General features: G+C 52.9%; 1 protein-coding gene across 3 annotated transcripts; it reads left to right on the top strand.

Moving 5' to 3' along the window:
• The first annotated feature begins 129 nt into the window (after window positions 1-129).
• On the top strand, window positions 130-19,828 carry GNB3 (G protein subunit beta 3). 3 transcript variants are annotated; one of them, XM_006124147.4, is made up of 10 exons: window positions 130-1,942; window positions 6,648-6,749; window positions 7,326-7,364; window positions 7,551-7,657; window positions 7,777-7,840; window positions 16,669-16,831; window positions 16,912-16,978; window positions 18,541-18,742; window positions 19,140-19,356; window positions 19,707-19,828. In XM_006124147.4, the coding sequence occupies exons 2-10, from the start codon at window positions 6,693-6,695 to the stop codon at window positions 19,811-19,813; spliced, it is 1,023 nt and encodes a 340-aa protein (XP_006124209.1). In that variant the 5' UTR covers window positions 130-1,942; window positions 6,648-6,692; the 3' UTR covers window positions 19,814-19,828. The 3 variants fall into 3 exon arrangements, with proteins under 3 accessions (XP_006124209.1, XP_075759811.1, XP_075759805.1); XM_075903696.1 differs by having other exon boundaries at window positions 130-6,415; XM_075903690.1 differs by having other exon boundaries at window positions 130-6,749.
• Window positions 19,829-21,125: the final 1,297 nt, after the last annotated feature.

Genomic DNA, 21,125 nt, shown 5'->3' with positions numbered 1-21,125 from the left:
AAAGAGTTGTGGGCCTTTGAGAGAGCGGAGAGTGAGGAATGGAGATTTAATTAACAAATGATGGAGGGAGACTGAGCCCTGGAAGAGGGAAAACAAACCAAGCTCCAAACAAACAGATACGCACAGGGGAGGGGAGGGAGAAACACTCTCTGCTGGGCGTGGGCTTGACGCTGTGAGGTTGGGGATCTCTGGAACTCACTGCCCTGAAACAAGGGCTCCACCATCTCTCTCTCTCTCTCATATATATTTCTGGGTGAGCAGGGCTGCTGCTGCATCATTTATTGTCCAGGCTGGGATAAAAACAATCTGCTGTCAGTGCCTAGAGTATTAGCATCCAGAGATGGGATTATATTACAGCCAAACAGGAGCTGAGAGAGACAAAGAGGGAGTACTGAAAAGAGCAGTAACCCCATTCCTGGGAGGGATTAGAACCAGAGTACAACCCAGGATGCATGAAATCCATGAGCCCAAGGCCGACTCAGCCTGATAGCAGTGGGGGCCACAGGGCAGGGTTAAGGCTACTGACAGATGCAGGAGGACTCAGGTCAGAAATACCAGGGGCTGCACGGCAGGACTGAGGGGCACTGACAGGGCTGTGAGGGGAGCCCGGAACAAATACAAGAGAAAGCCATGCACAGTCATTGGCTCCCAACCTCTGTCCAGTCAGAATGGCTGTGTATCCCACAGATCTTTTCAGGATGAGCAGATGCTACCAAACATTATGCACTCTAATGCCAGTGCGGAGTTGCTGTGATGCATTCCTGCTGAGACCAGGTGCTCATTCCCCACCACATCAGAGAACATCCCATCTCGCCTTATCCTTTACTCTCACTCCATGGTCAGGCACTGAGGGAATGAAGTCACAGTGTATTTCAGGCTCCCTCTCCCCACCCAGCCAGTGTCATGTCCCCCCTCCTCACCCTCCTATAGAATTCCTTCCATGTGTTCGGAGAGGACTGGGAAGCCGGTTGTGGGACAGATTGTTCTCCCCCAGCTCCGTAGTCCAGTCTCAGGTAAGCAGGTATGGCAGTGCAGTGGTGCCTAGCTCTGGCCCAGAGGTGGCCTGGGTGATTAGATTGATGCTTCCTGACGTCAGATGAGATCCGTTAAAAGGTATTTATCTCAGGATTGGGCCAAAGCTGCAGGAGAGATTAAAAGAGATTGAGGCCAAGATAATCCTCCACAGCAGCATCCTGCAAAAGCAACTGCCAAAAGGCCTTCAAGCAAATGCTTTTGCCAGCCTACCCAATGCCATGCCCCGTCCCACCTCTGCATCCCCCTGAGGCCCTGATCCCAGCCCTGTCCCCACACATGAGGGTTTCTGCCAGGGGGTAGCCAGGATACCATCAGATGCACAGGCCCTTCAGCCCCTGCCTGTCAAGTTGTGACCTGACCTCTGTGTGACCAGGCAGTGGGAGAGGCTATCCCTTAGGAAGCGGTTGGAATTCAGTGCCTGGCACGACCCCCATCTGATGATCCTAGCTCCTTCTGTCTACTCTTCAACTTACTAGTTTGGTACTACCACAAGCAAAGGGAGTCAAATCTGTGTGATGTTTTCCCTTCAAAAGCAGTGCACTACTCTCGCCTGTCCCTCCATCCCTTCCCTATCCACCTGCTTTGCATTAAGTCCCAATCCGATTTCCCCAACTCTCTGGTGTCTGATTTAATTTGCCTGATGCTGCTCCTGGAATCAGCCCTCCCCAACCCACGCCCTCCCCCCACACAGCCTCCCAGCTCCCTATGGGGAGATCAGTCCTGGGAGAGGCTGATACACCAAGAGTGAGGGAGAGACGCAGCGTGTGTGGACGGCTGGCACAGCAACGAGAAGAACTGAGGGGGACAGCAGCGTGACCAGGGCTCCCATCCTGAGGGGAGCTAAACCCCCAGGAGACCAAGGGAGTGCCTACCAGGAGGGGACAGCGGCCACCACAGCCCACGCACGGTAAGGACATTCCTGCGTTGCTGCTTCCCCTGAGCCTACCTCCTTCTCCTGAAGGTCTTTACCCATAAGTGAGTCCGGGGGACTATCGGTGACCCTCTCTGCAGATCCAGGGGCTCTGGGTGTGGGTCTGTCTTTGTAACTAGATGTGTAGACTGTGTGGAAGAGGGGTTTTCTGTGGGAAGAAGGTTGGAGTAAAAACCACTCATCTCTTTTGCACATGGGAGGGGGAGACCCCCCCCCCCTCGCCTCGCAGGATAAAATCACAGCAGATTCCAACATGTCTCAGATGTGTATGACCCCCCCTCCCCGCACCGGTAGCTGGGATGCAGACTCTCCAATAGGAACCCATGCGCTCGTGCTCCCCACCCAGCTTGTTGCAGCAAGCGCTTGTCCCATTTAGAGAAAAAGTAAGATCAGGGTAATTTTACCCTTGCCCTTTGATCTCTGTGGCTGAGGAAGAGGATCATCTCTATTCAGCTCTGAAGAAGCTCAGGGTTACCAGGGCAAGCGCATACACCTGTCTAGGGATTACACAGGGACCCACAACATCCCCTATTAATCCTCAGCCCTTCCGTACCTTTCGCTTTTCTATTTAAGGCTCCCCAGCTGAGCTGCAGTCCCCTTTCCAAGATAGGTGAGGAGATGCCGGCTGATCTAAACCAGAGGGCTGTACCCCTCCCGTGCCACCACCCCACCCAACAATTCCCCCCAGTCCTCATTCAAACAGAATGAGGTGGAGTGGGTGACCAGTGCCCGGGGTGGAGTTCGGGGGCTGTGCCACAGGGCTGGAGTGCTCCCTGCTGCCATTAGTACAGTTTGTTTAGGGTAGGGTTACTATTCCCATGCCAGTGCCCAGCCCTGGTGCTAAGCGCTACCCTGACCCAGACACAGGCCCTGTCCAGAGGAGCATCCAGGCCAAGAGCCCCAGCAGTGCGCGAAGGGGCCGGCACGCAGAGAACTGGACAGACACGCTGAGAGACAATGCTGGATTTGCTTAGTTTGTAGTAAATACACCCAGGGCCTGCAGGGACTTGGCTGTTGGCTTATAGGCCAAAGAGCAGAGGAGGACGAGCTGGTAGCTCTGCATGGCTAAAGGGCAGCCTAGAGGAGGCACCGGGGAGCGTGTTGACTCTTTGGAGTCGCAGGGGTGGGAAGGGGAAATGCGGCAGAAGACAGGGACATTGCTAAGGGGGATGTGCTGCAGATTGGCCTGGCTGACTCAGTAGCGGATGCCATCTCCCCCAACCACTCCCGACCCCATTCGGCTTCCTTGAGTTTTCTTTGTTGATTCAATTCTTCTCCTCCACTTCCTGTCCTAAATTTTCATGCAGTATCACTTGTAAGTACCTACCATGCCCCTCCCAAGAGGCAGCTGCATTTCAGAGCTGAATAGGTGACTCATTCTCTGCAGATCACTTTGGGAGGAGGCACAGTGGTGGCTATGGGGAAGGTAGAGTTATTATTCTCTCTCAGCTCTGGCTCCTTGTCCTTCTGGGGCTAGAAACAATTCCCAACCTTCATTAGATTGGTTCCTCAAAGGCATTTAAGGGTCCTAATGAAGACCTGAAACTGAGCCATAGCTCCTCTTGCTCCCTCTATATTTAGCATTTCTATCCCTCCTTGACAGCTCACCCTTGTCCTTTTGATCTTCCTGCCAGCTCTGCAAGCCCCTCATCTCGTTGTGCAACTTCATTTCACGGAGCAGCTTCCCACAAACTCTGGTCCCCAACCCAAGGGACAGTAAGCAAACAGGCCAAGGGAGGAAGGGGCTGTGCAGGTGGGGCTGGAAATGGATTGGGCAGTGGGGAAGGCAGAGGAGTCCAGGAGGCAGGAACTGCAGAGGAGCAGCCCCACAAGCCTGTGGTGGGGTATCAGAGCCAAACAGCAGTAGGGAGGCTGGATTCAAGGAAGAGGCAATTGTCCAGGCCAGAGCCAATGAAGCCTCTGAGACAAAGATTTCAGAAGCAGGGCCTGGTACTCAGCCCACAGGGACCCCAAAACAGAGGCTGGAGGAGATAAGCCAGAGAGAAATGCCCTGCTGGAAGGTGGGTGCAGCATGAGGACTGCCCAGAGGTTCCAGAGGAGGTACAGAGAACTAATGGCAGGAGTGTAGCACAGGGGCCATGCAAGGAGGGCGGGAAATGCTCTGGTTGATGTGAGCAGAGGCAGCTGAACTCAGCTGGGCACAGTTGGACATTGCTGATGCATGGGAGGGTGGAAGTGGGGAGAAGGACAAAGTCCAGAAAGATTGTTCCCCATGCCTGAAAGGGAACAGCTTCCTGATTATGCGGGGCACTATTGTTCCTCACCAGCCTGGCCTGAGGTTTTCCAGGGCTGGGGATGGCTCTGTGGGATACACCCTGACCTTAATGCTCTATACAAAGTGTGTGTGGTAGTGGCGCTAGCTTTCCTGATTTCATCACATCTTCCAATATTTGATTCTTTTGCTAAAGCCCCTGCTCCTGATTCCATCCCTACCTGAGACTCTCGGCTTTCATCTTAAACCGTACGGCTCTAGCCTGGGGAGAAGGGCTGGGAAACGGGACCTACAGGCATCCACAAGGCCCAGACCACAAAGAAACAAGGGTGCCCTTGTATTTTTTATTTAAATCTCATGGTCTCGGAGCCTGACTTGTGATTTTTTAACTTGTGGGGTGATGATGGGAGGAGTCTTTAAGGCCTGTTTCTGTTCAAGAGAACAGAGCCAAGCAGCTTGTGTTGGGTTCTGCCCCGTTGCCAACTTTTACTAGAGGAACAATTCTCCAAGCAGGCTGGAAGTTGGACGGGGTGGGGGGAAGCAGCCAGTCCTCACCTGCCAAACATCAGCTGGTTGTCTCACCCCCCTGGATGGGGGATCCTGCTTAAATTAGTGTCCCCATTTCATAGCTGGGAGACCTGGGGTGCAGTGAAGGGAAGGGACCTACCCAAAGCCACAGAGGAATCTGGGATTAGTGTTGAGATTAGTAATTTGCTGGCCATACTCCTTTTACTTCACTGGAACGTGCTGCCTCTGATGCTACTGAGTGCCCCCTGGGTGGCCACAGGTGACCCCAACCACTCAGCCACAGGCAGCTAGCAGAGGGAGGCCTTGGCTCACTCTGGGTATGTCTGCACTACCACCCTAGTTCGAACTAGGGTGGTAGTGTAGACATACCCTCTGAGGGTCATCAGGACCAGCCCAAGGGACTCTGGCTCACAAATGCAGCCATAGGCCATCCCAAAAACCCAAGGGCTTGTAGCCTTGGCTTTCCTGGATTCCAGAGGCTGTCTTGGGGATGCTTTCAGGAAACCCAGGAACAACTCCCCCAGTGATACTTGCCTTGCTCTTTTAAGGCTCTTTGCAAGAAGTCAAACTCTGTGTGTAACGAAAGCTGGGAGAGTGTGTGGCACCTCCAGGGCCCCCGAGCAGGGCTTTGAGGATGCTGCAGGATGGTTCGGGTGGGGGAACTCGAGGAAGAGCCACAGAAACGTTACGGGGGGGATGTGGGGGAGTCCAGTTCTGGCAAGAGAGTCAAAGAGCTTCATGCAGCAGGCTTGGCAAAACTGGGAACAAAGGGAGAGTCTTGAGAACTGTCCGCATGTGCCTGAGGAGGCAACTACACAGAAAGGGGCTGAGACTGAGTCAAGCCATCCCCCCCAGTGCTGGGCGGGGCGTGAACCTATGAATCTGTCTCCCCAAGGGAAGGGCTTGGAGCCCACCACAGGCAAAGGGGGAGCTAGGGCTGAATAGAGCACAATGTACCACCAGGTGCTGGATGAAGAGATCCAAGCCATTGTGTTTCCTGGCCTGGGGAAGCTCGGGGCCTGGTGAGGGTCTGCCACTGCCCTCAAGGTTGGCTGGGCTCAAGGAACCCTCCCAACCTGGGAGCTGATCCCTGGCAACAAACAGGTGAGATGCAAATCACATGGGGCACATCCGGGAACATGACACCATCACCAGGGAAATACTGAACTCACAAAGAGCAGGTGTGTGAGGGACAGGATGGGGCGTGACAGGGAAAACAGGGCACTGTAAGTAGAGCTGAGAAAGCTGTGAAGAGGACTCACTTGCTGCTCAGAGTGAGCACGCGTCCCTGGGCTATGTGATGCTAGTGAGGTTTTTAGAGGTGATATGAAACTAGGATCTTGCTTGCCTGAGATCTGTCACTCCAGGCCTTGCGGGGGTGGGAGGGAATGTGTGAAGGGTGCAAAAGCCTCCCGCCATGGTCCCCCAAGTAAGTGTGCTCCGGCTAGCTGGGAGGAGACAAGAGTGGTGCCCTACCCCAACCTCCCTCTCCCATGCTCTGGCCACTGGGGGAAGACTGGGGCTGATTTCCCTGCTTACCTGGGGGACCATGGGGGTACATTCATACCCTTGTGGTCTGCATTTACAAAAAAAGCACCTGTCCCCCACAGAAATTCCTGTGTCTGGGCCTGCACTCTCCCCAGGAGCTGGGGAATTAAATGCATTTTCTTGGCCAAACCTCAGCTGAGGTGAGTCCTTTCCTCTTTCCTACATTCCCGTCACAGGTTCAGCCAGATACAGCACTCCCCTTCACTTCCTGTCCCAAAGTGCCCTGTAATGCAGTTGTTAAATGGCTGCCAAGTCCCACCCCAGTCCTGGCTGTTTCTTGGCAGGTAAAGCCCTTTGGGAAGCTGAGTGCTGGGAGATGCAAGGGAAAGGTGAGACCCTGTTACAGCTCCTGCCCTGTTTTGGTCTCCCCAGGACTCAGGCTTCCCCGAGTGGAGGACTCATTGCTAGGCGGCCGAGATGGGGGAAATGGAACAGATGAGGCAGGAGGCCGAGCAGCTGAAGAAGCAGATTGCGGTAACACCTGAGATGAAGCACGGATCAGACCATGTGGCCCACTCCCCCTCCCATCTACTCAGGGGAATCCCAGCCCAAGAGAACGGCACCGCCCTCCAAGGCAGGGAATTCCCATCCAGAGAGAGCCACCACCTCTGCTCCTGCGGGATCTCAGCTCTCTCCTACCTTGGGCCCAGGAGCCCCTAGGAAGGCAGCCACTATCCAACCCCAAGAAAGAACCGCGCCTGGCATGTGGTGGGGGGGGGGGTGATCTGTGAGGCCGGGATGAGAGTGTTGCATCGGAGACTCCACATCCTCCGTAGGATTTAACCTCCCTGCCTGTGGGGTGCACCCCAGGGGAGGGACTTAATGGGGGAGAAAAGTAGCTTGGGGTGGGGAGGGGCAGGTGTTGTGCCTCATAGTACTCTCTATGCTTATTTGTGGTGTTGCCATAGCGCCCAGGAGCCCCTTGCTTTGGGGGCCGTGAAAACAACACAGAATCCGGGCCCCTGGCCCACAGAAGTTTTCCGATCCTATGCCTGAGTCTGCCTTGCCCCTCATGCTCTCTCTGTCTCTTGCCCTTCCCCCTCCCTGCAGGATGCCCGGAAGGCCTGTGCTGACACCACACTGGCTCAGGTAGGAGACGGTGCTAGCCAGCCTTGGCCGGGTGTGGATGTGCCAATCAGCCACAAGCCCCTGGCTGGGCTCCCAGAGCAGCCTGGGGGCATGCGGGATGGAGCCATGTGGCAGTGGAGGGGGGGGGTATCCCTGGGGGCTGAGGTTTAACTTCTCTCTCCCTGGGGGAATCCCCAACTCCCCTAGATTGTGTCCGGGGTGGAGCTAGTTGGACGCATTCAGATGCGTACGCGGAGGACCCTGCGTGGGCACCTGGCCAAGATCTACGCCATGCACTGGTCCACAGACTCGAAGTGAGTGAAATGCTGCTGCTGACTGAGTTGGTGCAGTGACAGGGCAGGGGGGATGCTGGGGTGAGGGGCCCAGTGGGAGAGGAGCACTAATGGGGCCTGCTTCCTTTCTCCCCTCCTAGACTCCTGGTCAGTGCCTCGCAAGATGGGAAACTGATCGTGTGGGACACTTACACAACCAATAAGGTAAGAGTTGGGTGTGTGCCTCAGCAGGCAGAATCACCTGCTGTGGGGCCAGGAGTGGAGCAGCTGGGAGCTCCTCTTCAGCCAAACTTCGGCCACCCTCCCTGCCATGCTGTGGCGCTCAGTGACATGCTTCATCAATGGCTTGGTCCCAGCTGCCTCTGCATTGCATAGCATGAGCCTCTGGGACACACAGCTCCCCACCTGCCCCTTCCCCCGCTGGATTGAAAACACTAACAATGCACATAACATGCAAGGCCAAATACGTACCATCCCCCCAACTGAATGTTTTAACCAAGCTCCGTTCATCTTCTTGCCTTACTGCTCGGCCCTGCCGGTCTCCCTTCAAACAGCAGCGCAGCTGTTTGTCAGAAGTCCATGTATTCTGGCCCTGCCAATCGCTCAGGCCCCTCTGCTTTACCTTGCCGTGCCTGTTGCCTCTCTGAGGCCTTCTTGGGCAAGATGGCAAATACAGTGCCCCTCGACGCCCTCTCCTGAGGAAGTTGGAGAAGGTGTCACCTGTTCCCCCTCAGTATGTGTCTGTCTGGGGAGGCAACCTCTCAGCTATCTGCAGCTCTTGTTTCCCACTATGCATGGGGGCTTTTTCTTGCAGTGCTGGCAGCTCTTGGAACCCTAGGTCATCATTTTTTGGTTTTCTTTTTGTGGGGGGGGGGTTGCCTTTTCTCTCTCTCTCTGCATCTTCAAGTCCCTCCGCTTCTCTGACATCAGGTTCTATTGTAACAGGCATTCTGGTTGGCTGTGTCTAGACTGGCCAGTTTTTCCGGAAAATCAGCCGCTTTTCCGGAAAAACTTGCCAACTGTCTACACTGGCCGCTTGAATTTCCACAAAAGCACTGACTTCCTACTGTAAGAAATCAGTGCCTTTTGCGGAAATTCTATGCTGCTCCCGTTCGGGCAAAAGTCCCTTTTGCGCAAAACTTTTACGCAAAAGGGCCAGTGTAGATAGCTGAGATTTGTTTTGAGCAAAAAAGCCCTGATCGTGAAAATGGCAATCGGGGCTTTTTTGCACAAAAGTGCGTCTAGATTGGCCACAGACGCTTTTCTGCAAAAAGTGCTTTTGCGGAAAAGCGTCCATGCCAATCTAGACGCTCTTTTCCGAAAATGCTTTTAATGGAAAACTGTTCCGTTAAAAGCATTTGCGGAAAATCATGCCAGTCTAGACGTAGCCCTTGTGTTTTCTGTGTGATACATGTCACCAGGTAACATCTGGTGCGTCATTGGTGGCATTCTGCTATTTAATAGAATTAAATATGGATCAAAATCTGATTCCTTGGCCTTTTTCAGTAAATACTTTAGTATGTTGGTTAATCATACTTCATTATGTTTTCCGCCACCCATTGGAATGGGGATGATGGAGATTAGCCGTCAGGCTTCTAAATAAGTATTTCACTGAAATTGTTTAAACTGATGCCCGTTGTGTGTGGCCCATTGTCAGACATGATGAGGTTCAGTGCCCTATGTGCACTAAGAATAGATTTGAGATGCTCGGGCAGTAACACTATCCCAGGGAAGGGAGAATAATAGTCTCCTTTGTGAGCTCCTGGCTTGATTGCTGCAGATAAAACCACCATCCTGCCTGTCACTCAGGCCTGTAACCTAGATGGTCATCTTTGATTTGGAGCTTGTGAAGGAGTGGCAGTGCGCTGTGATATCTTGGAGGACTGTTGTGTACAGGGTTGCCAAAGGTGGGGGCAGCTGCCCTGGGCCCCAGTGATTTAAAAGGGGCTCCCAGCTGCTGCTACCTTGGCAGCTGCAATGTCTAGGACCCAGGGTCCTTTAAATCACCACGGGCACCTCCAGCAGCATGTGCCTGTAGCCACGGCACCACTGAAGGGTTGGCTGGGCCCCGCCCCTTCTGCCCAAGATCCTGCCCCTTCCAGGGGTGCCCAGAGCTGGCTCCTCCCAGGCCCTGGCTAAGTCTTTTGTCAGCCCTGTGCACATCAATTTCCCCACGTGGTTCATGGTTAACTAGGTGTGGGGAAAGGGACTTTTACGCTTTGCAGGGACCCCAAGATACTAGTGAGACCAATGACTAGCTGCCTGGGGTCCCATGCCTGGGGAGAGCCCCAGAAGACAATGGCCACTACAGTTGCCTGGACATTTGGCACCTAGCAACTAATGAACATGGATGGCCCACCCTCATTGGGAAGCCAGCTGGCTGTGTCCAGCTGAAGACCAAAGGACTAGAGCAAGGGTCTCCAACCTTTCTACACCCAAGATCACTTTTTAAATGTCAGAACAAGCCAAGATCTACCGCCCCATCCTTCCCCCAAGACTCCGCCCCTTCCTTGAAGCCCCGCCCTCTGTTCTCCTCCTCTCCATCACTTGCTATCCCCAGCCCTTCTACACTATCATAGGGCTACACCGCTGCTTTTTTTCTATTCTTCTGTAGGAAGAGGTTTTCCCAACATTTGGCCTGTCTAGACTGGACCAAATGTCAGAAAAACCCCTTCTTTCGGCAGCCCCCTTATTCCTCATGGAATGAGGAATAGAGGGGTTGCCAAAACAGCATGTTTGCTCTTCCACTAAAAAAAGTGGAAGAACAAATACGTCACTGGATGCAGAAGAGTTTTTCTGGGATACCTCTGGAATCCCGGAAAAACTCCTGCAATCTGGCAATACCCTCACTGGGTTGAGACAGGATGTGTGGGCTATCAGGTGGGAATGAGAAATTTGGGTGTGGGAAGGGGTGAGAGGTGCAAGCTCTGGGAGGGAATTTGGGTGCAGGAGGAGGTGGAGAAGGGGATGCTGACTCGGGGAGGGGGCTTCAGGCTGGGGAGTGTTGAGGTCAGGCGGAGGGTTGGGGTGCTGAGCAAGCCATAGGCTTGTGGCTGTGAAGGTGCAGGAGTTTGGGTGGGGGTTGTGAGGGGCTCAGGGCAGGGAGGTTGGGAGTACAATGGGCTCAGGACACAGATGTGCAGTGTGTGGATGGTGTAGGAGTGTTGTGGCAGAAGACTGAGGATGTGGGGGTGCAGGAGTTTGGGGATGTGAAAGGCTCAGGACATGGGGTTCCAGTGTATAATAGGCTCAGATCTAGGGTTGGGAGATGGGGTGGTGCAGGAGTGTTATGATGCTGTGGCCAGATGGGGGCTTGGCCCCAATTGGGGGTTTGTTGGCCAGGCTTCATTTTTAAATAAAATATGTTACACACAAACAGTTTCAGCATTGTATTTATTTATGAGAGGGACGGGGAACCTGTTTTGAGTCAGGGGTCACTGACCCACAGAAAAGTCAGTTGGGGCCACACAAGTGAGATGCAAAAAAATAACTCCTCCAAAACCCCACAAGCCTCACTAATGTGGCCCCAACTGAGCTGTTGGAAGCAGGGGACATAGTACTGGGGAAGGGTGCTAGTGGGTGCTGGGACAGGGGACAGGATGCCAGTGGGGGCAGGGGACAGGGTGCTGGGGTGGTGACAGGGTGCCAGTGGGTGCTGGGGAAGGGGACAGGGTTCTGAAACAGGGGGCAGGGTGCCAGTGGGGGCAGAGGGCAGAATGTTGGTGGGGGCAGGGAGTCACCAGTATATGCCTCCCCCTGGGACTCCTACCCCCTCCACCCCCTACAGCAGAGGAGGGAAGTCCTGGCACGCGCCTCCTCCCAGGACGCCTTCCCCTCCTCCCCCCAGAGAAGGAAAGCCCCAGCACACACTTCCTCTGGGGACTTCTACCCCATTTCCCCCCTCCGCACAGCAAGTCCCCGGCATGCCACAGACCTGGGTCTGGTACCGTGCTGGCTGTTTGGGGAAGGGGAGCAGCCAGTGCACCTCCTGAAACCTCGGAAGTGGCGCACAGCTGCCGGACTTCCTTCCACCTTGCTGGAAGCTGGCATTACCTCCATTGTCTCTGGAGGTAGGTAGTGGGGCTTCTTGGGGGTGTGGAGAAATGGGGGGAGCCCCTGAACGCTTCACGATCGACTGGTCGAGCCCTCCTGATCAACCAGTTGATCATGATCGATGGGTTGGTGACCATGGGACGAGAGACTGGGAGTGGGCTGAAGGGGGCAGTTATTTATAGGCTGCTGGAGTCAGAGGGAAGCTTCTGGACTAGGACTAAAGAGGCATCAGAGGACTCTGGACTGACTCAGATAGACTTGGCTATAATTTTCCTGTGATACTAAGGACTTTCCACGCTGTGTTCCAGACAGCTAATAAACCCTCCTGCTTTACAACGCTGGCTGAGAGGCACTGCAGAAGCAGGACGTCAGGGGTGAATTGCTCCCTTTGGATGTGCAAGCCTTCCCCGGGTGTTCAGTTCACTCACAGAAGAGGACCTTTCTGTGAGAAGCTGGGATGCTGAACACTCCAAGGTTGGACCCCAGGAGGCAATGAAGCAAACAGGCCTACCCCAGTGAGAGAGTATGACCTGGGCCCTGGCACACAGTAGCCCCTCCGCCCCCCAGGACTATTCCAGAGCTGTCTGAGAGCCCCGGACCTGTGGCTCCATGAGAGGTGGCAGTGGAGGATCGTTGGTGAATGCGCCCAATAGACAATTGGCTGCTGAAGGCACAAGAAGCGTTTAGCAGTTTAGCAGTAAGGGGCTGGCAGTGGTGGAACAAGGGAAGTTAAGGAAAACAGGGAGGAAATGGTGCCTAACCAGCTCCCTGCCAGGAAAAGCGCAAACCTGTTCAGGAACAGCAGGTTAAATGTTGGGAAGCTCAACAAGGCGCAGCTGAGTGCAGCCCTTGAGAAGAACGACCAGTCTAAAAAGCCGGTTCCAGGCACAAGTGGGGCTTCAAGAGGGGCTGGGAACAGCACAGGCAGCAGCAGGGCATCCACCAGACCCGTTCCCCATCCAGCAGGGGATGGTCTTCATGACCTGGTTCCCCATCAGTTGACTTGAAGCAGCTGGATCAATAGAAGCAAGAAGACTGGGGGAAGAAGCAGATGCATGAACTGGAGATGTGGGGCAAGAGTACCCATGTGGGGGGTAAGTGAGGAAAGGCCCATTCTGCAGGGAACTAGACACCAAAGTGTTGCCCTAGTTTAAGGAGGGGAGCTGTAGATGCCTACCTCACTGCTTTGTCTAGTTAGTTTGAATTGACCCAGGGAGGAATCAAGGAAAAGGTTTCATGTCGAACAAAAGACCCCAGATGGTGTAGCCTATATGGAAGGGACCCAGAGTTTATTTTGTAATGACACAGCTGTGGGGACTTGGGTGTTAGGGCTCAAGCCATGTTTTTACTGTCCTAACTGATGTAGCAAGCCCGGTGGTGCCGGAGCTGAGTGCTGGCAAGCCATTGTGAGCGTTACGCAAGGGAGTCACCGCTCTAATGGGAGAATGTTTCTGCAAATGCTGAACAGGTGCAGGGGACTCGCTAACCTGGAGGATTTGCGTTGCTGTGTTGCGCTGGGAAAGCTGTATGAGATTTGCCCTGAGAGCAACCTCAAAATGTGGTTAGTGGACAGGAAGCCTAAAGTCCCGCAAAGTGCTGGCATGTTGGCAGACGAGTTTGTGGACAATAGGTCTGGGTTTGAAAAGAGAGCCAAAGGGGACAGGCCTAAGCCTGGATCCAGAGAAGGGGATGCATCCCAGCAGTGGGACTTGGGTACACCCAGATTTGGGGAGTGAGGCAGGAGGCAGCCCTCGTCCAAAGGACCTGAGATATAATTACTGCAGGCAAAAAAGGGATAAATGCAACAATGCCCAGAGACCAAGGAAAGGGTGGCCAGGCAGAACCCTGGAAGGGGTAACTTAGTGATTGCCCAGGACAGAGGAGCTACTTCAGCCTTTGTGCAGTTAGAAAGACAGTCATGTCTCTGAGGTGCAGAGAATGAACTACGTGACTGGCTTTCTGGAGGAAAGCAGTCCCACAGCAAGCTCCTCATGGCCATGGGGTGGTGACAGGGGTGGTGGGTCTACTCCAGGACCTAGAACACACCGTGAGGGAATGCACAATTGTAGTGGGGAGGTCTAGGTTGGATATTAGGAAAAACTATTTCCCTAGGAGGGTGGTGAAGCACTGGAATGGGTTCCCTAGGGAGGGGGTGGAATCTCCATCCCTAGAGGTGTTTAAGTCTCTGTTTGACAAAGCCCTGGCTGGGTTGATTTAGTTGGGAGTTGGTCCTGCCTTGAGCAGAGGGCTGAACTAGATGACCTCCAATTGCCTGGACATTTGGCACCTAGTAACAAATGACCATGGATGGGTCACCCTCCTTAGGAAGACAGCTGGGTGTGACAGCTGGAGAACAAATGACCGGGGAAGGGTGGGGGGTTGTATCGTGAGGGCTGCTGGAGACAGAGGGTGGTTTCTAGACTTGGACTCCCAAGAGATGAGAGGGCTCCGAGCTCTGGACTGACCCAGATGGGCTTTGCTGTACCCTTCCATTCTCTGTCTCAGTGGGTCTCAAGCAGAGGTACTCATACCCCCAGGGGATGCAGAGGTCTTCCAGGGGGTATATCAACTCCTCTAGATATTTGCCCAGTTTTACACAGGCTACATAAACGCACTAGCAAAGTCAATGCAAATTAAAATTTCCTACAGGCAATAGCTTGTTTAGTCTGCTGAATACGCTATACACTGACATGCAAGTACAATATTTATACTCCAGTTAGTTTATTTTGTAACTGCATGGTGAAGATGAGACAGTCGGCAATGTTTTGGTGCCAGGCTGCTGTGACACTCTTGTATTGTTGTGGCTGATTGTGTAAGCAAGAAGTTTTGAAGTGCGGTGAAACGTGGGGATGTGCAAGACAATTCAGGCATCTGAAGGGGGCACAGGGTCTGGGGAAGTTGAGCGCCTGCTCTCTGGTGACTAAGGACTTTCCATGCTGTGTTCCAGACAGCTAATAAACTTCTGCTTTACAATGCTACCTGAGAGTCACTGCAGAGTCAGGACATCGGGGTGCATTGCTCTCCAGCCATGTGCAAACCTTCCCCGAGTGTCCAGTTCAGGTGGGCTCACTAAAGGGAGCTCACGGTGAAAAGCTGGGCCTACCCCAGTGAAAGAGTGTGACCCCAAGTGTGCTGCACACAGAAGGGGTCCTCACAGGGACTATTCCAGAGCACCGGGCCTAAGGCTCTGGGTCAGATTTCTCTCAAAGCCCTCACATCCAGGCTTTGTCTAAATCTTGCAGATCTTTCTGCATCATATCTTGAAGATACAGCTTTTCCTCGCCATCTGCGCAGGTCTCATCATTCTGTGCCTTGATCACAGCAGCATCCTTCTCTCTGGCCTTGACAGTGCAATCCTGCCCCAAAAATAGCCACTCTGATTGCAGCCGCATTGACATTTTCCTAACCCATCACTCTGACACTTTGACTCCCTCCTCTAGCTCTGTTCCCTACCACATCCAACATAAGCTGTTTTCAAGCCCCCCCTCCTCCTCCCCTCTCCACCTTGCCTCTCCTCCATGTCACTGTGCCAGCGCTTTCCCGATACCTGCTTCCATTGCCCACTTATTACATGTTCACATTTTGAAACTGGTAATACAGGTCTGGGCATGTGCTATCGGCCACTCTGAGCTAATAGCCTGAATTCCGTTCTGCAGGGGCTTGTGCTGAACAGCGGCCCTAGCAATCACAGGCTACATTTCATCCAGGCAGGTCTATTTATTTTTTGTATCTAATAGTTCTGTACAAAATCTAGCTGCAGACTTAGCTCCTCTGCAGTTTTGCAAATGCTCTAGCAAGTGCCTGCAAGCACCAAATCTCTCTCAGGTTTGTGTTCCATTTGCAAATTTGAAAAAAACCAACAACCCCAATCTCTGTATTCTTGGGCATTGGGTGGGAGAGTGGCCAGGCCCTTTCTGCAATGGCAATAAGTGGCTTATGGACAGTTTCAGCTAAAATTGGCCTCCTATATGTACAAACATGGAACTTTTACTCCCTGTGGGGTCCTGCCAAAGCTGCCTCCTCTGTTTGAGTGTAATGACGCTAAGGGTGTCCACACTACAAGCGGAAGGTATGACTGCAGCACACATGGACGTGCTTGTGCTAGCTTTGATCTGTCTCTGACTGGGATTGTGGGCTCTGCATGCCTCTAGCCCCCAGGTCTTGCAGTGTTTTGGATTCTCTACCATGTCAGAGCACTGTCCACCCTTCATAAACTTCCATCTGGGCTGGGTGACATCTGTTGCTTGGAAAATTCTAATTACCAGTCGAGCGTAAATGTTGGGACTCTCAGTAGTCTCTGAGGTTTTTTGTTCCAGATCCCAAACACGACCTGCTCTCTTATGAGGGGTACAGGCAAGCCCCCAAAACTGCATGATTGGCCCCTTCCGCCTTAGCTCAGACACAGAGTTTCACCTTCCTTTTGTTCCCTTCTTTCTGATTAAAAATCTCTCTCACATATCCCACTTTTAGGTGGAGTGCAGAGCGCCAATGCCTGTACTGCGGTTCACAGCCTCCAACTAACCAAAACCTACTTAACACCTCAAGTGCTTCAGAACCAGCTACTGTCAGAAACGAAGCTTCTTTCTGTTTTCCTTTCTCCTAGCATCCAGGGCTCTTTGAACCTTCTCTAGTTGGTGTCCACATTTTCAGAGCTCTCGTGGGGCTTTTAACTGCTCCATTCTTCCACGTGGGGTAACATCTCAGTGCCTTTTCTCTCCTAGCATCATGTGGGGTTCCACAGTCACTCAGCCGCAGCACTTTACAGAGACCTGCTTCCTTCACTAGCTCTTTTCCAACGCCTCCCAGTTGCACCAGACTGAAACGGAGAGCTTCCCCTATCACTCGCACTGCCTCCGAGAGCACCTCCTACAGATGGGGCTGTGCCTGGAGTGACTCTCCTCACAGCCAACCCTGCTCTTGCCCTGCTCCCTTCAGTTTCCCTTGCTGAGAGAATCCAGGAGTGTTTCATTTCTCCCCAGGTTCATGCCATCCCTCTCCGTTCTTCCTGGGTCATGACCTGTGCCTATGCCCCCTCAGGGAATTTTGTGGCCTGTGGAGGTCTCGACAACATGTGCTCTATCTACAACCTCAAGACTCGTGAAGGCAACGTCAAAGTGAGCAGGGAGCTCTCGGCCCACACAGGTGAGTTCCCTCTCCTCTCCTGCAACCCAGGGGATTCTTGCCCCTGAGCCACACTCTCACCCATTGTTCCTGCTCCTCAGGTTACCTCTCCTGCTGCCGATTCCTGGATGACAATAGTATTGTGACAAGCTCCGGAGACACCACTTGGTGAGTGGTTGCCTTTGCCCACACACTGTGGCTCAAGTCCCCAATATGTAGCATTTCGCTTAAAGCATTCCGACCCCAGAAATCATGGGATTTGGTCAGAATCTCAGGTTTTAGCCCTCATGGTCGCAGAGAAAAACTGGGCAACCATATTTCCCAAAGGGAAAATGGGACACTGTGCTGGGTTTGCCCAAGACCTCTTGTGTGGAGCTGCTCCTCTCCCCCTATCATCTGGGGGCTCATGTGAGCCTCCTTCTGTGCATGGGACTGGCCTCAGGGGCATCCCCCATCTCATGCACTGGGCTAGGCTGCATGCCATCGCCTTTCCCACACCCAGTGAGGCTGGCATTGCTGCTTACCCCCCCCAAACGTTCTTCCATACCCCATTAGGGAGAGACACCCTCCTCGTTTTAAAAAACTGAGCATTTGTCTTATTTGCTTTTGCCAACTGATGCTCTCACAGCTGGCAAGAACACATGGGAAAATGCCCAGTATGTACGCACATACACACACTCTCTCTCTCTCTGCACAGGGCTTAAAAAGGGGACTGTCCTAGCTAAACACAACATACGATCACTCTACAAAACCAGAAGACAACAAAAAAGAACCCAAAGTTGATTATATTTGAAACTTGTGACTGAGACTAAGAATTTGTCACACATTTTTAGGAAAAGTCACAGACAAGTCATGGGCAAACAAGAAGAATTCACAGAAGTCCGTAATTTGTCCTTGACTTTTACTAAAAATATCCATGACAGAATGGAAAGACGCTGGATAGCTGAGGGAGTCAAGGGTAGCTTGGAGCTTCAGGATCTCCCTGCAGGCCCAGGTGGCCAGGAGCTGTGGGATACATCTGCCACCCCTGGCAGCTCAGAGCTCAGGAGCTCTGCCTCCTGAGGTGGTGCAGGGATCCTGCAGCTCCCCACTGCATTGGGCTTAAGTCACGGAAGTCACCTAATCCGTGACTTCTGCACCTCCATGACAACATCAGAGGATGACTCATGGCTTTGAATGTTTGGGGTGGCAATTCTGAGGCATAAAGAAGCAAAGGAGGGCTGCAGAGGGGAAGCTAGATTTCCCCCCTCTCCTCTACAATAAGCTTGGTGGTTTTCTTTCCAGCTGAGGCCAGGTCTGCACTAGAAAGTTTGCTAGTACAGTTAGTACCAGTTTGGTGAGCAAAATAGCTGTACAGCCAAAAAGCACCTCTGTGCCAGCTCCATTACAGTAATCACCCTCCCTAGCCAACATCATTATGGCTTCGCCAGTTTTTCTAACATAGACCTGGCCAGCGTTAACTCAGCCATCGTCTTAGTCCTGGGCTATGACAACGGACTAGCTCGGTTGTTAATCTGTACTGACCATGTGAGAAGGAAGTCCCAGTTGTTAACTCACTTGGTTGGTAAAGGTGTTGTCCATCAGGGAGCCAGGGCAGCAGTTTCCCTCCCTTCTTTAAAACGGGGGTGACTCCCCACTGCACCCTAACGGCTGGTCCATCTCCCATGGCCTCACAACTTTAGCACTTCTGTCACTGCAGCCCTGCTGACTCTCTTCTGCTCCCCTCACAGCGCGCTCTGGGATATTGAAACGGGCCAGCAGAAGACTGTGTTTCTGGGTCACACTGGAGACTGCATGAGCCTGGCTGTCTCCCCAGACTTCAAACTGTTTATCTCCGGGGCCTGTGACGCCACTGCCAAGCTGTGGGATGTGCGGGAGGGAACTTGCCGTCAGACGTTCACAGGCCATGAGTCGGACATCAATGCCATCTGTGTAGGTCCCTGCCTAGCAAAAGGAAGCAGCAAAGCTGTGTGGTTATGGGTCAGGGGAACACTGTCATATCTGTGTGGGGAGCCACTCTTCTGAGAAGGGTGCTCGCGTGGTATGGTTACTAGTCTGGAACTAGGAAGATCTGGATTTAGTTCCCTGCCCCATGTGTCATTGGGCAAACTCTTCAGTCCCCAAGTATACAGTGGGGACAATAGCATTGCCCTACCTCACTGGGTATATGATGCTCAGACACTAGAGTAATGGGGGCCAGATGCGTACCTTACTTCGGACCTTGGAATGGCAGGGAGCATTGTCAGAGCTGTGGAGGGGGGCCCAGGTTGGCATAGTGGGTGCTGTGGGGCAGGATTATGGCCCCTTACATGGTGCCCTTTCTCTCCAGTTCTTCCCCAACGGTGAGGCCATCTGCACCGGGTCAGATGATGCCACCTGCCGCCTCTTTGATCTGCGGGCGGATCAGGAGCTCATTGTCTATTCCCACGAGAGCATCATCTGTGGAATCACCTCAGTCGCCTTCTCCCGTAGCGGGCGTCTCATGCTGGCTGGATATGACGACTTCAATTGCAACATCTGGGACTCCCTGAAGGCAGAGCGTGTGGGTGAGTGCTCCTGGAGCTGCCTGATGGACTATCTCCTGCACTGCAGGGCTGGGAGGACCCCCAGCAAGTCACTCCATGGGAAACAAAGTCCACTTTTCTAGGAGGGGCAGGTTAGTGGCCTGGGAGTCGATTCTCCCGGGGCTTTCCACTGTGGAAGGTAGGTCACTTTTTTCCTAGGAATGGCAGGTTATAGTCCCGCTGAGGGAAATGCCTCATCTTGGCACTAAGGTGTGCACAAGGTCTCTGCTAGGATGTGTCCATGGCAGATGTTCAGGTGTGTAGGTCACATTCGCATAGTGCAACGTCTCCCGCAGCCCTTCTCTTGCTGATGTCTATCCTCTCTCCCTCAGGGATCCTCTCCGGTCATGACAACAGGGTGAGCTGCCTGGGGGTGACAGCAGATGGCATGGCTGTGGCTACCGGCTCCTGGGACAGCTTCCTCAAGATTTGGAACTGAAGAGGGGGGGGGGGGGGGAGATTGGGAGAAGGGAGTCCACTCTAAAGCCATTGTTAATCAGGCACAATTGGTGCATTAGTCACAAGCATGTTTCCCTCTGAGTCACTTATAGGGGGCTTCCTAGCCTGCAGGAGAGGTCTAGGAAAAAAAGAGTTCTCCGTTAGCTGCTCCCCTCAACCCACACCCTAAATATGACCTAAGGCTTTCAGCCTGGGACCAGCTGTAGGTTCCCACACAAGTGAGGCTGTTGCACAAGCTTTAGGACCTTGAAGTGCATACCTAGTGACCCCCCTCGCCCCATTCTCTACCACCTTCTCTCTGACTTCCCACACCCATCTTATCTCTGCATTAACTTCCAGGCAGCCATCCCTCTGAACTCACCCACATAGCAGAAAGACAATTCCACTCCCTACAAAAGACCTTCATCTCCAGGTGGGGCCCACTACATGACTGCAACCAATTCTCCATATGCACTTTCCTGTCCTCCTCAGGAGAGACACCGTCCTCCCTGTGCACAAGGTTAGAGAGGTGAGATGTTAGCCAGCCAGGACTCTGCATCAACCTTTGCTAAGAGGAGCTAATTTCTGTGGGATTCCTTCCCCTTCAGTTAGCTCGGTTTTAATCTATGCATCAAATGGAGGAAGGAGAACACTGCCCCAGCTAGGGCATTAGGGACAAGGAAATATTAATTTATTTTTATCATATGCCTATAGCTGTCCCCTTCCCTTCCCCCACATGTGCTGTGTATTGCTTTTGCCCTGGCATTAGCATGTAGGCTACTTCAGCCCCCGCTTTCAAGATATAACTATCATACAGGAGTTTCATAGCTCAGACAAAATAAAGAGATCAAATGTGTGCTGCATCATTTGAGGTAGACACTGGAGCATGCCACTGCAAATGATGCTTGGGAACACAGGGGATAATCATCTGGGAACTCCTACAGGTCTACTGCACTCAGCTCTAGTCCATCACTTCCAGAGGCAGGTCCCAGGGAAAGGAGAAGAAATGGGCCTCCCTCTCTTCGTGCCCTATGCAGCCTCCTCTTACTCCCATCATATGCCCAAACGCTTGGCTGCTTTAAGACCAAAACAGACTGTGAAGAGCTTCAAAAAATATCTCACCAAACTAAGTGATTGGGCAACAAAATGGCAAATGAAATTTAATGTTGATAAATATGAAGTAATGCACATTGGAAAAAATAATCCCAGCTATACATACAAAATGATGGGGACCAATTTAGGTATAACCACTCAAGAAAGATCTTGAAGTCATTGTGGATAGTTCTCTGAAAACATCCACACAGTGTGCAGCG

This window comes from Pelodiscus sinensis, chromosome 1, assembly GCF_049634645.1.
Source record: "Pelodiscus sinensis isolate JC-2024 chromosome 1, ASM4963464v1, whole genome shotgun sequence".
In the NCBI taxonomy this organism is placed as follows: domain Eukaryota; kingdom Metazoa; phylum Chordata; order Testudines; family Trionychidae; genus Pelodiscus; species Pelodiscus sinensis.
Note: the sequence above shows the minus strand (reverse complement) of the source record. Positions and strands in the feature narration are given on the sequence as shown.

Bases quoted from the DNA above. Each gene is read 5' to 3' on its own strand.
- GNB3 (XM_006124147.4), top strand. From the start codon at position 6,693: ATGGGGGAAATGGAACAGATGAGGCAGGAGGCCGAGCAGCTGAAGAAG. The intron at 16,832-16,911 runs GTGAGTTCCCTC...CCTGCTCCTCAG, and splicing joins GGAGCTCTCGGCCCACACAG to GTTACCTCTCCTGCTGCCGA. The intron at 19,357-19,706 runs GTGAGTGCTCCT...TCTCTCCCTCAG, and splicing joins CCTGAAGGCAGAGCGTGTGG to GGATCCTCTCCGGTCATGAC.